The 15,679-nt window shown below is 46.7% G+C and overlaps 1 protein-coding gene across 1 annotated transcript in view; it reads right to left on the bottom strand.

Annotated features, from left to right (window-relative positions):
• Window positions 1-13,671: 13,671 nt before the first annotated feature.
• Window positions 13,672-15,679, bottom strand: part of KIF25 (kinesin family member 25) — a 45,926-nt gene continuing 43,918 nt past the window's right edge. Inside the window, exons 14-15 of the mRNA XM_009865781.1 lie at window positions 15,080-15,235; window positions 13,672-13,829 (exon numbers count right to left, since the gene is read on the bottom strand). Coding sequence (XP_009864083.1) covers window positions 13,672-13,829; window positions 15,080-15,235 — 314 coding nt within the window. The remainder of the gene's footprint in view (window positions 13,830-15,079; window positions 15,236-15,679) is intronic.

The raw sequence follows: 15,679 nt of genomic DNA, 5'->3' as shown, positions 1-15,679 counted from the left end.
ACACCAAGGGCCTAACGCCAAAATTACACCGAGGGCAAAGCTGCAGCCTCTTAGTCTCCGGGAATCCTTGGTATGGGCTGCTCCAGGTGTGAAATGTTGATATTGGTTCACAAAAAGTCTCTGTGCCTTTGATTTCCTTCAGTGTGGTGCATGGGGCAGCACTGGAGGCAGGATGGGTGTAGAGGAGCAGTGGATACCGCTCAGGGAAGCAGTTTTTTCTGTCATCACAGAGCTCTGCTCGGGGTGAGCAGCCTTTCTGCAGTACCCTAGCGGGCGTCCCCTTGTACTTGGCGCTGGTGAGGCCGCATCTCGAGTAATCTGTTCGGTTTGGGGCCCTCACTGCAGGAAGGACACTGAGATGCTGGAGCGTGTCCAGAGAAGGGCAACGGAGGCTGGTGAATGGTCTCAAGAACAAGTCTTAGGAGGAGCGTCTGAGGGAACTGGGGTTGTTTAGCCTGGAGGAAAGGAGGCTCTGGGGAGACCTTGATCTCTTACAACTACTTTAAAGAAGGTTGTAGAGAGGAGGGCATTGGTCTCTTCAACCAAGTAACAAGTGATAAGAAAAGAGGAAATGGCTTCAAGTTGCACCCAGGGAGGTTTAGAGTGGCTCTATTAAGAAGAATTTCTTTGCTGAAAGGTTTATCAGGCATTGGAACAGTTGCCCAGGGTAGTGGTGGAGTCCCTATCCCTGGAGGTATTTAAGAGTTCTGTAGACATAGTGCTTAGGAACATGGTTTAGTCAAGGACTTTCAGTGCTAGGTTAATGATTGGGCTCAGTGAGCTTAAGGGTCTTTTCCAATCTAGGCAATTCCTTGATTCAGTGATTCAGAGCAGCATCACTGAGTATTTTCCCCAAGCTGCACCCAGGAAATCAAATGCACTGAATTTTTTAATTCTATATTGAGTGTTCAGTGACATCCATGTGCTGTTGCAATCACTTGGTTACCTCTATGGCCCCTTGAGGAGCCGAGGAAGGGGTGAGTCTGGGACTGGGAAGGTGCTATTGGTCAGCAGGGATGGACTGGAAGAGACAATGAAGAAAGGAATGGGAAGGACTTTGTGACCCCACGGATTATGTCACTTACTATGTCCTAACAACATTTTATGATGTAACCCCACCTCAAAATAGTTCCCACCTCCCTTTGCTGGCACCTATTGTGTTTGTGCAGCTCATTTTTTGGGTACACACTATTTTTATGCTGCCGATTGGCCAGGTACCGGCCTCATCTGTCCTTCTGATCCCTGAGTTTGGCTCTTCAGGAAGAAGATTGTAGTTGTTAAAGTAAGATCTGGATTGTAACCCTTGCATTGGAAGCCTGTTTTTTCACTGCAGAGATGTAATGAGCAAAAATCATATTTATCCTTTCTGTTAGACTATAGGGGCAGCTGAATATGGGCTATTGAAGAGAATAGCTGTGGTATTTTAAAATTCTGCTTTATTTTTATTCCTGGAAATATCAGCCTCACATTTTTATTTTAAATCTCATAAATACATTTATACCAATCTATATTTTTCTTTCTCTAGTCACTGCTGTTCTCAATATGCAATGAGATAATTGGATATGGCGTGTGCTAGAAGCCTTAAGTCTCAAGTCACCACATGGAAAATCCCACTGAATACTTCAGTGACAACAGAGCACTTGGTGTAGGAAAAAATAGTTTTCATTAGCCACAGGAAGTACTCGGCCTCTTTGTCATGACCAGCCGACAAATAGCCTGAGCTGTTTGAGGATCATGGCAACAGCAACCCATTCCCACAGCCACGTTCCCCATTAGGAAATGAAGCTCTGACCATGGCTCGCTCTCTCACCAAGAGGGTTCAGGCTGGAAGGGCTGTGTCCAAACAGCCCCTCCCCGCTCTGCTTCTGCTGGGTGCAGGCTTCGGGGTTACCCTCCGCTCTGCGCTGTCACAGCCCCAAGTGCATTGAGAACTCCAGCTATTGGGAGGGAGACTGCAGAGCAAAAAACCATAGGAAGCCAGGTACTGTTCTCTCCTTGATGTATAACTTCGGGAGATGAGAGCAAGGGGGCTTTTTGCCCTCTTCTGAGGCATCCATGCTTACCCACTGCTGGAAGTAAGGTTTGTGGTGCAGTTTGTTGTTGTTCCTGGCAGTGGCATTGAAATCTTGTCTGGCCTGTGGCCTGCGCTCCTATATTTAGGGTTAAATTGCTGGCTGTGTGTGTAGAGGGAACTTGGGAAGCTGGCCTGGCTCTTGCCTGGATGTCTGCTGAAGTGGATCCCGAGCTCTCTGCACTTGCAGGACCACTGATGCTGGCAATGCCCTTGTCCTCTCCTCTGGCACACATAGCTACTGCAGGGGTCGGGGAGGGCTTTGTGTCCATGTGGCTGATGCAGACTTTCTGTTGATGGTCTTTTAGTCAGACACAGATGCAGACTTTTTAGCCTCTGACACAGACACAAACTAGCCTCTGTTAAAGTGGTAACAAAATGCATTTTGGGGAACTTCCATTCTTGGGATGGTCAAGAAGGACATGCCAGTCACTGGAATGGGTACCCTGGGGCAGGTGAGGTACCAGAGGCCAGAGGGTCAATATTAGTACTGCCAGTTTTGGTTGCATTTCTTGCGGTACACACTAGAGTTTCTTTCTGAAGCCCCAGCTCCCCAAGTCACGCTTTTGCCTAAGGCTCACAGCTTGTAATAAGAAAAACAAGGAATCCTTCCCAGCCTACCTGGCTGAAAGGAGAAACTGGCAGCAGGACTCCTCAAAGGACCTGTGCCAGAAGAAGAGACTCCCAAGTACAGGTGTGATTTTGAACATCTAGGTCCAGGCTCCCACTCAGGAAATGCCTTGAGGCTGAGGGTGCAGACACAGGGCCTTCCTGTGGAGTGGCTGTGCCCTGGGCCAGCGCTAGCATGGAGCTGGCCACGTCCTGTGGCGAGGGATGAGCCTGGGAGCAGCTGGGTACAATTTTGCTTAGTGTTTGCACTGCAAATAATAGATGTGGGACAAACCATTGCTTTCCATTCTGCTTCAGCACAAACCACTTGGAGAACCAAAGCAGAATTACTGGTGAAAAGTACAGGGCTAGCAGGCTAAGGGTGAGCTCTGGAGCCATGATGCTGATTTTATCCTGTTTTCTGAATAAACAGAGTAGGGTAGGAGCGCTCTAAGGCTGCCTTTCCCAAGGATGATGCCAGAGCATTGGCTGAGCTTTCACATAGCCCAGCACCTTTACAGTTAAGGAACTTTAAAGACTCCTCAGACTGCTGATACCACCACAGTGGTCCTACTTGGTCAATTCCATTCCACACTGGCTCCACACTGGCTCCAGGCAAGTGCCCACAAAGTTTCAGGTACAAATCCTCCCTGTGCAGAGGATGCATGGATGAAAAGAGCTCTGCGAGGTGTCGTGACACCAGGGACAGCTGTCTGAGCAGTGACATCCCAGGTATGGAGGAGCATGAGGTGGATTCTGATGTCCCTAAGCTGCTCTCTGCCCAGGGGCAGGGGCCAAAAGGGTTCCTGGTGGCTCAGGTGTTCTAGCTTGCTGCAACTGGTAGCAGGTCCAGGTGAAGGGTGCTACAGATGGAGGCAATCAAGGCATAGAAAATCAGCCCTCCTCTGAGGAGAAGAGCTAGGGAAAAGAGAAAGTCTCTGCAGATTCTTTGGGAGAAGTTATCAACATGTTCCAGTGTCGTGGTTCTCTAGATAAGCTACCCAGCAGAAAAGTAAGGACAGTCCTCCTGGGGTGGTGGGGTTTGATTGCTTCTTAGTCTCGCTGAAATATTTTTCACTGTGGAAATCTTAAGCAGCTGCTGGTATATGGCCTGGAAACCACTCCTTCCCCCTGCCTGGCATGTCTAGTTGTGAAGCTGCTGACTCTTGCCCAGGATGTGCTGGTGTAAGGAATAATTTGCAAGGACCGCAGGCGGTGGTATCATGGGTGAGGGCAGCAGTACCTCAGTAGAACTTTGATAAGAGTCTCCTGTGGTCATTGGGAAGAGCTGCATCATTAGGTCCTAGCTTTAGATTGTTTTTATCTCTTGTCTGTGGCTCTCAGCTTGCCTGGAGCTGGGAGTTTAGGAGAGCAGCTCTGCAGTATCTCGGGCTGCAGAGGACCTTGGCCTCAAACCTGTTAATTGTCCAGCAGTGTCCTCTCCCAGGGCTGCCAAGTCTGACCCTGTGGGAGCAGCCCTGTCAGGCTCTGCACCCCAGATGCCTGCCTGCATGTGCAGCCAGGTGAAGGTGGCAGCTGGGGGAGATGGTGGTGGGACACCTGCAGGGACTGTCCTGGTGGTGGTGCCACTTGGTGCTGGTGGGTGGGAGACACCAAGGAACTTTTCCAGGGGATTCTCAAACTGCTCTGTTAAAAGGTGGTCCCTAAACTGAAACTCTGGCCAGAGTCTGGCAAAACCTCAGCCTTGAGGATGGGACCTCAGCTGCCTGGTGCAAAGTAACAATGAAGTCTGAAATTCCAGGGCCAGGTTTAACTTCTGGACTTTGGTGATTTAATGTTTTAAGAGTTAGCATCACTACATCTTCAGTATCTCATGCCTGCTAGAACTTTATTAGAGCTTGCTCAGGCCTCTGTGCCTTTTTCTCTCTTCCCTTTCTACTCGTAATGGGAGGTAGGTGGTGTCTGAAGGTCACGGATACTTTTGTGTTCTTGTGCCTCTGCTGAAGCATCTCCTTGCCTTTGGGCTTGCTGTCTCCACACTGCCCTGTGATGGTGGCACCATGTAACCCAGAGCGCAGCTGGCTGTGAGCATCCCTCACATGCCGTGCCTTGCTGTGTCTGTGGCAGCGCTACTGGGGTGGTGTGGGACCCTCTCTGGCTCTCGTGGAGCATTTGGTGGTCACCATATGCTGTGATGGTATCCTGAGTGTTTGGCTGGGCTCTCCAAAAGCGTGCCCTGGCTGAAGGTGGCTTGGTGTTGCCTTGTGCAGCACCAGGCTTGCCTGCGAATGGGCAGAGGTGACCCCAGTGGTAACTCCCTTTCCTTGGGCTCGGTTTGATCTGTTCTGTGGAGGGACCACCTTGCTGTCCCACGGCTGTGCATGGCTCATTGGGAGAGAGGCAGCAGGAGCCCTCCCAGGCCCTGCAGAGTGACTGTGCAGCTGTCTCATTTCTCTCCCTCTGTCTCATGTCTCCACACAACTGCACATTTTTATGTTTCTATTAATTAATTCTTGTATCTTTTTGCTGTGTACCTGGGAGTTGAGCTTGTGACTTGCAGCTGGAATTGCAAAGCTGGTGATGTTTTGATGAGCTGGGATTTATGGGACAGAGATAGAAGGAGTTAACACAAAGTTGCTCATGTTGAAAAGCTCTAGGCCTATTGCTTGCATCCCGTGTCCTGAAAGTGACTGTTGTGAGTTACCTGCAGTGAAGCAGTTTCTACAGCTGTGTGTCCATTGTAAGTCTTGTTTATGTGACAATGGTGCAGGTACAGGAGGTACAGCTTCTTGTGTTCAGGTATCACAGTCTCATCCTGCCTCTTGCTGCTGCAAATGCTAGGCTAAATTTAGTAGGTAAACCAGGTTCTGGTAAGGAAGTAGAAGTCAGGCTCAGATCTAGCTATGGACTTCTTTTTCCTCCTGTTACGTGTTCCCCACATCCCAGCTGCTGCTCCGGGCAGTTTCAGAGTCTTCATGAGCCAAGGTAAGAGGAGAGGTAAGGAATGTAACAGGTACATCAGTGCAGTGTCTTGTCTGATCGAAGGGGCTTGCTACCAAGAGGTGTTTCTCTGTTCTGCTGACATTAGGTAATGAGCAGTAGCAAAAGACACTGCTGTAATTTCTAGCTGGTACATGTCCACAATGAATCTGCAACAGCTTTCCACAAAGAGGCATTATGAAACCTTTTTTTCTGGATGGAGATTGGGAGGGCAGCAGATGGGGTAGGTCTCTCTCATCAGTGGGTGATGTGCAGAGACATGATGCCCTTTATGGCCCCTGGAGGTAGCCTGGGCAGTGGCTCTTGCACTGCCTGATACCTTCCCTGCACCCAGTTTGTGGTCCCTCTGGACTGAGCCCTGTGCCATCTCCGTGGGGTGTCCCTGTTTGGATGTGGCAATATTTAAATGGGTCTTGAGTACTTGGTCCTGTCTGTGTCAGGAAGTGTTTCTCTCCAGTTGGACACCATGAAATGACTTGTCAGATCTGGCAGGCTAAGCTCGGTCACATTGTGAAGCACTTAAGAGCATCAGCACATTAAGCACCGGCTGGACGTTCCTCATGGATTCAGCCCTGGCAGCAAACCCAGCCAGGGCAGCAAGGGCTCCTCCTCTAGCTCCTAAGGAGCACGTGGGTGGTGAGTACATGCATCGTCCCACACTGAGCCACCTACCCCAGGGAGGGCTTGGGAAATAGGTTGGGAGGAGAAGGAGTGCGGACTTGGGAAAAAGTGTGGGAACATCAGTGCTGCTTGACCAAAGCCTGCGGGACTGGAAATATCGGATACCCGTGGCTAAAGCGTGAAGAAGGACAGCTTGCTAACGCATCGGCTGCCCTGCCTGCATGGCTGAAGTGGGTTGTGAGTTTAACCTGGAGCTTGTGTTATTCCAGATGCCAGCACAGAACATGTGGGCAGAGTCCCTGTGTGTGTGCGCACTCAGAAAGGGTGGAGAAGACTCATGGTGCGAAAAACCCGAACATCTGAAGTGAGTGGGGGAAGTATCGTTTTCTGTCTCTTGGATCTTCAAAGCTTCTAGCATGGCTTCCAAAGCTTTTTATAGTAGTGGGTTTACTTTTTTGTTGTTCTGTTTTCGTTTAAAAGAGGGAAGGAACTGACTAGTAAAGTCCAGAGGAAAATGAGAGGGAAAACCACTTCTTCTGGGGCTTGCCTTTAACTGGACTTCTGGGCAGTGACTCATCCCAGGCAGGATAGTAATTTCATGTAACAGGAAAAGGGCAAGAAGGGACACGTGTTGGAGGAGATACTTGCAAGCATGAAGCTAAAAGAGCTAGAAAGAACATGGAAGTGACAACTGAGCTTGACTGTGGTTCCCCAGAGAAATGAGCAGACGTGTAACTTCAAGCCTGCAAGTCCATGGGTGAGACATGCAAATCTCATGCTCCTGGAGTTTGCTATCTAGTGATATTTTCCCCCATAGTTTCTGTCAAAGCTGATGCTTAAATACTTGTAACTGCTAGCTGGTGCACTGCAATTCTCTTTTCTGGTTGAATTTAGGCCCTGGTGTTTGAACTGTTAGGACTGACATCTAAATGTGTCTGGTCACTTGACCATTTAAGCATTTCAGCAGGTTTTCTGAGGCTGATATCCAAAACATTAGACACATCATGTACTCAACAAACAGGATGTTAATTTGGAGCATCATATCATATTATTCAAGTATTGGGTGTGTGACTCCTCCTCCAAATTCTTCAACTGATCAACCTCAAGCTGTTGGGTAAGGAGAAAAATATATCATCGGTTTTTGTTGGGTTTTGTGGTTGGTTTTTTGTTTTTTTTTTGTTTGCTTTTGTTTTTAAATCTGAGATCTAGGCACAAACACAGGTTGTCATGAAGCAAGGGGGTAGAAAAAATCATCTCTTGAAAATGCTTTGATAGCCCAAGGATTCTGCGAGGGGTGTGCAGTACAGCACAAAGATGCATAACCCGGGATGGTTTTGTTCAGATATGTTGCCAACTTTAGTCAAGACCATGGGCACCTTGCCATTTATTAAAGCTTAATTAAAAAAAAAACCTACACTGAATGCAGTTGTCTGCTCCCCTCGCCTCCCTGGAGATACTTGCATAAATTCAAGAAGGCTCAAATTATCTTTTTTGTGTGTGCCTCCCTTTATATAAACAAAATTAAAAGGGACAAATGCATTGCAAGATAAAAACCTGGTTTGATAAAAATGGATGCCTACAATTCTTTTTTCTTCCAATGTTTCGCCTCACTAATACCCTTCAATTAGGTCACCCTGTGCCCTCCTTTGTGTGGTGTGTGGCTTGCGTTTTTGTCTGACTGGGGCTGTGATTAATGTTGTTGCTCAACCGCCAAGTTGGTTTTGTGGCAGGCCGTGGTAGCTTTGGCATTCCCGCACTCCCGTCTCGTCTGCCCCTCTGTGAGCAAATGCTGATGCCCCTTCCTCTGGCTGGAAGGGGTTTGCAAGCCCAGCAGCCTGGAACTGCTTGTCCACAGCAGGAGCTGAAAACCTTTCCCAATAACCACTTCATTCTGCCCGTGCCTCGCATTCTGCAGAGGTTTGAAAAAGCGCCTCATAAAACGGAATCGCAATTTAATAACAAATTAAACATTTTCTGTGAACTTTCCGATGCTATTTATGGTTTTCCAGCCTGGCTAAAACCAAGAGCAGCCTCTCTTTGTGGTGTGGGTGCTGCCAAGGCATGAAGCCACATGTGGAAATTAAATATATGATTTTCAAACGTCAGCATAGGTCAAGGTTTTGTTTAAGAGTGGGCCAAAGGTGCTGGCTAGTTTAATCACTGCTGGTTTTTAACCCCTCTGATGAGATACGCCACACTGTTAAGCAGCTGCAGTTCCTTTTGCTTCTGTGGGCTCAGCTGATAAGAGAGCAGAGGTGGTGAGGAAACTTAAGGGCCTGTCTAGGGAAGGTGCACAGCGCTGTGAACCACAGCTTGAATTTACAGCGCGCCTGTCCATGTGCTCGGCGTAGGGCAGCTCTCAGCGTGCCATAAGCTGCTCTGCACAAAGGTGGTGCCTGCGGCCACTGGAAAAAAACATCCTCACGGGCAGCCGATGGGGAGCAGCTCCAAGTGCCGTCTGCTCTGCTCTGCCTTGTTACACGCTGCCTTCCCCTGAATGGCACTTTGGGATATAGTTTAGTGGTCATGGTCGTGTTGGTTTCATGGTTGGATTCATCATCCCTGGACGTGTTTAAAAAACAGTTGGATGCAGCACTTCAGGAGATGGTTTAGTGTTAGGGTGGTGTAGGGCTGTAGGTTGGACTTGATGATCTTGAAGGTCCTTTCCAACCTTTATGATTCTATGATTCTATCTTTTCCAGCCTTAATGATTCTATAGGGTGCTGAGAACTGGGTGAATGAGGGACAGAATCGCAAAGGCTGAGAGAAGGTCTGTTGGATCAACACAGTGTTAGAGCTGGGTAGGTATGGTGGCAGTTAAGGTTGAAAAAATAAGCAGAAAAATGTCTACAGTGATTGTATGTCCTTCAAAATCAGGTCCCTAAGCAATTGGCTTCCCTGGCCATGGCAGACTGAGAGTTGGGGCTTTAAAATTTTGCCTGGGCTCCTTCGCTGGCCTTGGTAGGCGGAGGTACTTTCTGAAAGTGGATCTGTCCCGTTAATCCCTTTCCTTTGGCTGCAAGGGGAACTGACAACTGGAGTTGATAAATTTCCTCTGTATTGCTAAATCCACAGAGAAACGTGGGCACCGAGATGTCCTTTTGGGTTGAATTTTGGACTTGTACCTTGAAGGCTGTTGTCTGATTCTAGGTAGGTTTAGACTTCTCCTGATAACGGTGTAGGCCCATGTGTGTTTGTCTGCCTATTTTATCCTAGATGAGCACTTGCAGCTATTAGGACATGGGGACTGGTCTGGCAAAGGCACATTTTTCCTGCCCCATCTGTAGACGTGCTGAATGTCCTACAAGCCCAAGCATGTGCTTATGTGGGGAGGCACACAAGCTCAAATCCTTTGTCTTTGAACTGGATCTAACTTTTCTGCTTTCTGGAAGGGTGCTTGGCTCAGGGGTCACAGGATGCATGGAGGGTTGCCAGGGGTGAGGGGGGTTTGCAGTGTGGGAGCAGCTTCCACAATAATACACCCTGAGCCTCCCAGCAGCTGTTGCACTGGTTACACCATGGCTTCACACCATTGACTCCTTGGCCAACTCGACACTAAACCAGCATGCTGAATACTGAAGTATTCATAAGACTAAATTCTCTTGTGTTTGTGGTGGTTTCAATCATGGGCAGGCTTTTTGAGGAGGTGGAGGCTTCTAGCTACTGTTGCTAAAATGGTTTGCTCAGTTTGTCTGCAGGGCAAGGAAGAAGGCAGAATAAATTCAAGAGGGGCGGTTGTCCTCGTTTGAACTAAACAGAGCTAATTCTGCTCAGTGATTTTACTTTCCAGCAATTTTATTTTCAGCTCAGTCTCTTCTAAGAGGCTGCATTTTCAGAAGTTAAGAGCATGTTTTTACAGACAGTGTCTGCTACTAGAAGTGATAATGGCTGATGTTTATAGTTAGTGCCAGATTTGGTATGCAGAAAGGCTCTTGCTATAGTAACCAAGGCCACTCCTGGCTCTTGTGTGCCACACTGGGGGTGCCTGGAAGTAAAAGGGGTCACAAGGAACTAAAAGGTTGCACCTCCAGTGAGTGACAGACAGGACATGTGACAAGAAGAGTATTCCATTCCATATACATCATATCCAGTATAAATCTGAGGGATCACAGGGGTTAAGCTCTCTTCTTCAATGGCCGGTGTCTAAGAAGGACTGTGTCTGTTCTTCTGCCTTTGATCCCAAATCCAGCTCCCCTCTGCCGCCGAGCCTGGGGCTTCCCTGGTGGCGGCTGCTTTGCAGCCTCAGTGGGGATTGCTGTTGAGGCAGCGGGAGTTGGGTTCCATATTTGTTGTGTACAGATTGGCATATATTTTTGTTATTTCCTTCTTAGTAGTATTATTGTTTCATTAAAGCTGTTATAGTTTTCTTTTCCAGTCCATGAGTGTCTCTGCCTTGTTCCCTTTCCCTTCCTGATTGGGAGGGAGAGGGGTTAGAGAGCACCTGTCAGCGTTCAGTGGCCGGCCCAGGCCGTCCAAGGGGTGGCTGGGGTTTGCGGTGCAGAGGAACGGCTCTTTCCTAGCCGGCACGGTGGAAGGTGCAGTGTAACTGAGCACTGGCTGAACTGTCACAGCAGAAAGTGGGTGCCCAGGGGAGGAGAGCCCTGCAGCCGAAGGTTCACATGTTGACTGCCACCAAGGCGTGCTGACGGTGGGTAGGAGAGAGGATCCCCCCACTAGTGAGCAGCACTTCCTCCGAAACAGAGACCCAGAGATCCGGCTGAGCAGACAGGGGTGACGGTGCTCTTGCTTCAGTCTGCCGAGAGACCAGCTGAACTCGAGGTTATGCGCTCATGGGATTCACTGAAAGGGTTTTCTCCTGATATATATAGTTTTTGTTCTCATTTGCTTGTGCCCCACCCTCCAAGAAAACAGAGCTGTATTAGCAGATAGACTACACGGGCACTCTTAAACACAGCCACCTCTTGCCTCGTGCTTAGTTCCTCGTGTCTCAGTTTTTCTGATAACTTTCAAATTTTCCTTTTCTTTATTTTTCTTTCTCCCAGTGTTGGTACGTGTGTTTCAGCTTTACAGTGTTAATATGATGAGGACTGGCTTATCAGGATAGGCTTTAGCTAAAAAAAGGAAACTTTAAAGTCAGCTCTGTGAACGTTTGTCAAAGGATCTGAAAACTAAAAAAATTACAGCAGAGAAGTACAGGGCTCTGGACATGACTTGACTGTCATTTAGCAGGTCCAAGTGAATCTTCAGGCAGAAGACAATTCAGTTTAGATGCTGGAGCAAAGTCATGTACTTTGTACCCTTCTTTCCCTCAGTCCATCACATCTGACACGGGGATTGAGCATTCATGTTTTGGTAACACAGGAAATTCCAAAACTGAAAGTCCTTAGAGCAAAATGTTAACCTTGGTGCCCTGTGTGTCCTGTACACTCCACTGGGCAGATCAAGCAGCAAGCGATACGCTGTGGTGACAAGGTCAACACAAATAGGGAATGCTGCATATGCACAGTTTGGCAGAGTTAATGTTAATGTAGAAGCTTTAACTTTTGGTATTTGATGATATTTGAGGCATTTATTTCTCAGATTTAACAATAGGTATTGCTGCTTCTGCCCTGCCACACAGGTTGTAAATAAACACCAAGTTTTGAAGAGCAGCTCCAGAAAACAAAGTGCAGCTCATGACAAGTTACATTTCTATGTAACACTTAGGAAATGACAAATCCTTAAAAATATTTGAGGAACTTAAGAGACGATAGTAGCTAGCTCTCCATTGTCAATCTCTCTCTTAGAGCTGGAATTGGGGCTGCTGTAGGCGAGCTGTCAGGAGACTAAGGCAAACTTGAGGCTGTCTGCTCCTGTCATTTAGCAGCCAAACTCTCCACACTCTGACACTTTCTCACCTGAGAGGGCTTTGGACCTTAGGAAGCTGAATGGTCACTGTGTCCAGGTTCTTTTCCTACCCCTCTGTTACTGCTGGTAAAGTTAAGAAATTTTTACCCTTGTGACATTATTTAGGAAAACAAGAATTATTACAGCTCTCCGGTTGCGATGCTAATGATCTGAGCACTGCATGCAACACAGCAGCTGTTAGATATTCAAGGGTGAAATTCCAATAATAGTACGCTATATAATCTCTGGACAAATATTTATGCTCGTGAAGGTCAAGTGACTTGGAGTACTATAAACTCCAGCCTTTTGGGCAGGCCACTGCAATTTAAGCCTTTCTGCAGTGACCTACCACTGACCTCTCTCCCCATCTAGAGGCAGAGTGACTGTTGGAGGTAAGAATTCAGAATGGATCCTGAGGCCGCTGCTGAGCACTAATGTAGTGCATAAACCATATCAGATTTATTAAACTCAGCTGCTTATCTCAGGACCGCTTCTCATCTCATAACATTGCTTACATTCCATGTAAATTCATTCACAAACCCTGGACAATGTTGTCTCAAGGTTGGTGTAAGAGGGTGAAGGCCTTTTGAGGATGACAAGCTTCATATCACAAGCTGGGTTTCTGATGTTTTATTCATGTGATGGATGGCAAGCGTGTAGTCACCCTTTTCTAGTGTGCAGGCACACCTTCAAGTTGCAATGTGCTTAACTTTCTTCAGAAATGCCAGGGAGCCGACATGCCAGCCTGCTGCTACAATAGTTGTACAAGTTAGGAGGTCCCATGAGCATCTGTAGTTCATGGCTTTTCAGTGCACATGGAACAACCCCCCACCCCTTCAAAGCTGTAATCTTAGTGAACTCAGCAGAGTTGGGATTTGCTCCAACAATTTAGCCTGAGTATGTTCTCAAAAGGTTGTATAATCTCTCATTTGCTTCATAAGCAACATTCCAGAGGCATAACAGATATAACCTTACTCCTTTTTCTCCATCTCACTTGTGCCATTGTTTCGTTCCTACAACCAGGGGAACAGAACTCTGTTCAGTGCAGCCGATGGGTTCCTTTGCACTCCTCGCCACTGGTAGTGCCTGAGGAGTGCCCCCCCCCCCACGCTCGACAGAAGAGCAAGCCTCAATGATGTGTCTTCTTTTAATCCAACCTGGGAGGAAGTATTTCACTTGTGGCTTTGAAGCACTGGAATGTTATTCTGAGAAGACCGAAGACACTGTTGGCCTTTTAGAAGTGAGCTGTCCTGAATCAAGGCTCTGTTGAATTAATTCTTCTTGCCCAGAGGAAACACATCACCAAAACTACGTCTTGAAGTAGCTTTCCTAAAAATGTCTGATTTATTTCTATGCCGTTCTACTATGGTTGGTAGCTGTTGTCAATACTTAATATTATCTTTGGAGCAAGGACATTATCAACAGGTTTATGGCTTACTAATGCCATGTTGAAGTTTATTTTATCTGGCAGTGGATATGTAAAAGAATGGCTTTAGACAACAATATATATTTCAGTCTGAGGAACTCATTAATAATACTTTCATCTACAGGACTCTTAGGTTTTATTTTGCTTTACTCAGCACTGTGAAATTTTTTTTCCTGACTTGTCCTCTCTGAACTTGCCGAGCACGAGTTCCAAATCCCAGAGACTGCATCGATTCTGTTAAGTACTTCTGGTCAGGAGAGATGCACAGCATCACCAACAGTTTAGCATCACCTCCTAAAAGCAGGAAAATGACAAAACATCCTTATTTACCTCATTCTTTTTGGTAAGTTATACACTGGTAACGTGTTGATCTACACAGAAACAAGCGTAGGCTACCATTGTTTTTACAAAGCAGAAGACTGCCTGTGAAGAAGGCTGTTGAAAACAGACAGCTCCTTCAAGAGAAGTCTATGTCTAGCGATATGATATGTGCCCCAGTAGAATAAATATTTCATTATTTGTAATGTAGGTTTGTCCCCCTTAGAGCTTCATAAGTTAGTCAGCATGTATGTTATGGGTCTGGACACTTCATTAAGCTTTGTCAAATGTTTGTAAATTTGGACTAATGGCAAAATGGCTTATTTGTGTGTCAATACAGCAAAACAGACTTAGAAGCAAAACACAATGATTAAACAAACAAGGAAATTGCCACTTTCAACACTTCATCTCAAGAGCGTTACCCAGGTCGTACGCCAGGCGTGGTTAAAAACAGGCTTGGTGCCCATACAACATAGCTCCTAAATTCACTCCTTTCTTTGGCTTTCCCTTTTCACAGTGGGAACTCGAGCACTAGGTGAAATTCAAAGTTCAAGCAAAAATTAATAGTCTTTCAGAAGCTCTGAAGAACTGTTACCTCAGTCACTGTAAACACCTTGAACTGCAGACTAAAAGGCATAAGGGCTGAAGCTTTCTGGCTGAATAAAAATGAATTTATATATACATATATGGTTGGGAACAAATCTGACGTTACTGCAGGCCTTAGACTTGTTCTAAAACTGTTTCTGTTTAAATGAGGAGCTAGAGAAGAAGGGGTGACCCAAACACAAAAAGAGGCTGTGGCACAGCACTATGCATGTGTTCCATCTCCCTCTTTTGCCTTACTGCTGCAAGGCACAATGTTAAGGAATGTGCAAATATGTGAGTATACCCTGTGGTAATAAAGATTGAAGCTTAACTTGTAAATGTACCTGACATGAAACAGCAATGAAACGTAATTACTGCCCTTGACATGATCCTATTAGAGATGCTGTGATTCTTGCAAACGTATTCCTAAACTGAACGTTGGAAACAGCTAAGTTTAGCCAAATTCATGAGGAGTTCAGAACTCTCATTGTGTACTCACACTGCTCCAAAGCCAGAGTCTTTGAATAGAGGCCCACATACAAGGGAGGAATACAAGACCACCCTCTAGTTTTACACAACAGAGGCGAAAGATTGAAAAAAGAAACCTGTATCATTAAACAAAAGTCAGAACAATCTCTCACCTACAGAGTCCTGAAGCAGATGCGTAAGTTTGCTGTTTCGATACGGTACGTGAGGTCGCTGTTCTGCTATTGCTCCAAGAACGTCTGCCAGGGCAGACAAGCTGCGGTTAATAAATGATGTCTCTCTCAGTGCTGCACCAGTCACTCCAGACATACCTAGAACAGCACAGAAAAGGCAATGGTAAGACTGAGGAAAGTTGCTTCAGCTGGAACATGTGAAAAGTTCTGTTGCTATATCATCTGCTTTTGACGCAACATTTCTAAACCCAAATCCTGAGCTTCCAGCCGACCCATGCCAAAAGCAAGATGCAGTGGTTTTTCACTCTGGACTCCCAATACATTGTTCAGTACTTTTTGCTCTTTTAAAGGAAGAGTAACAAGGGTTCAATGCCTGCAGGTGGTCTGAAGCGTCTTATGTTAAATTTGATCTCTTCAGCTGTACAATGCATCTGGACTCCATATGTATTAAGAACAGGCAACTAAGAAAGTAGGTGTATTGGGTTTGCCTGGCTGGATTTCGATGGCAGGGGGCCTGTAGGGGTGGCTTCTGCAAGAAGCTGCTAGAAGCTTCCCCTTAGTCTGACAGAGCCAATGCCAGAC

This window comes from Apaloderma vittatum, unplaced genomic scaffold (assembly GCF_000703405.1).
Source record: "Apaloderma vittatum isolate BGI_N311 unplaced genomic scaffold, ASM70340v1 scaffold9153, whole genome shotgun sequence".
NCBI lineage: Eukaryota > Metazoa > Chordata > Aves > Trogoniformes > Trogonidae > Apaloderma > Apaloderma vittatum.
This window is presented reverse-complemented; position numbering and strand designations above follow the sequence as displayed.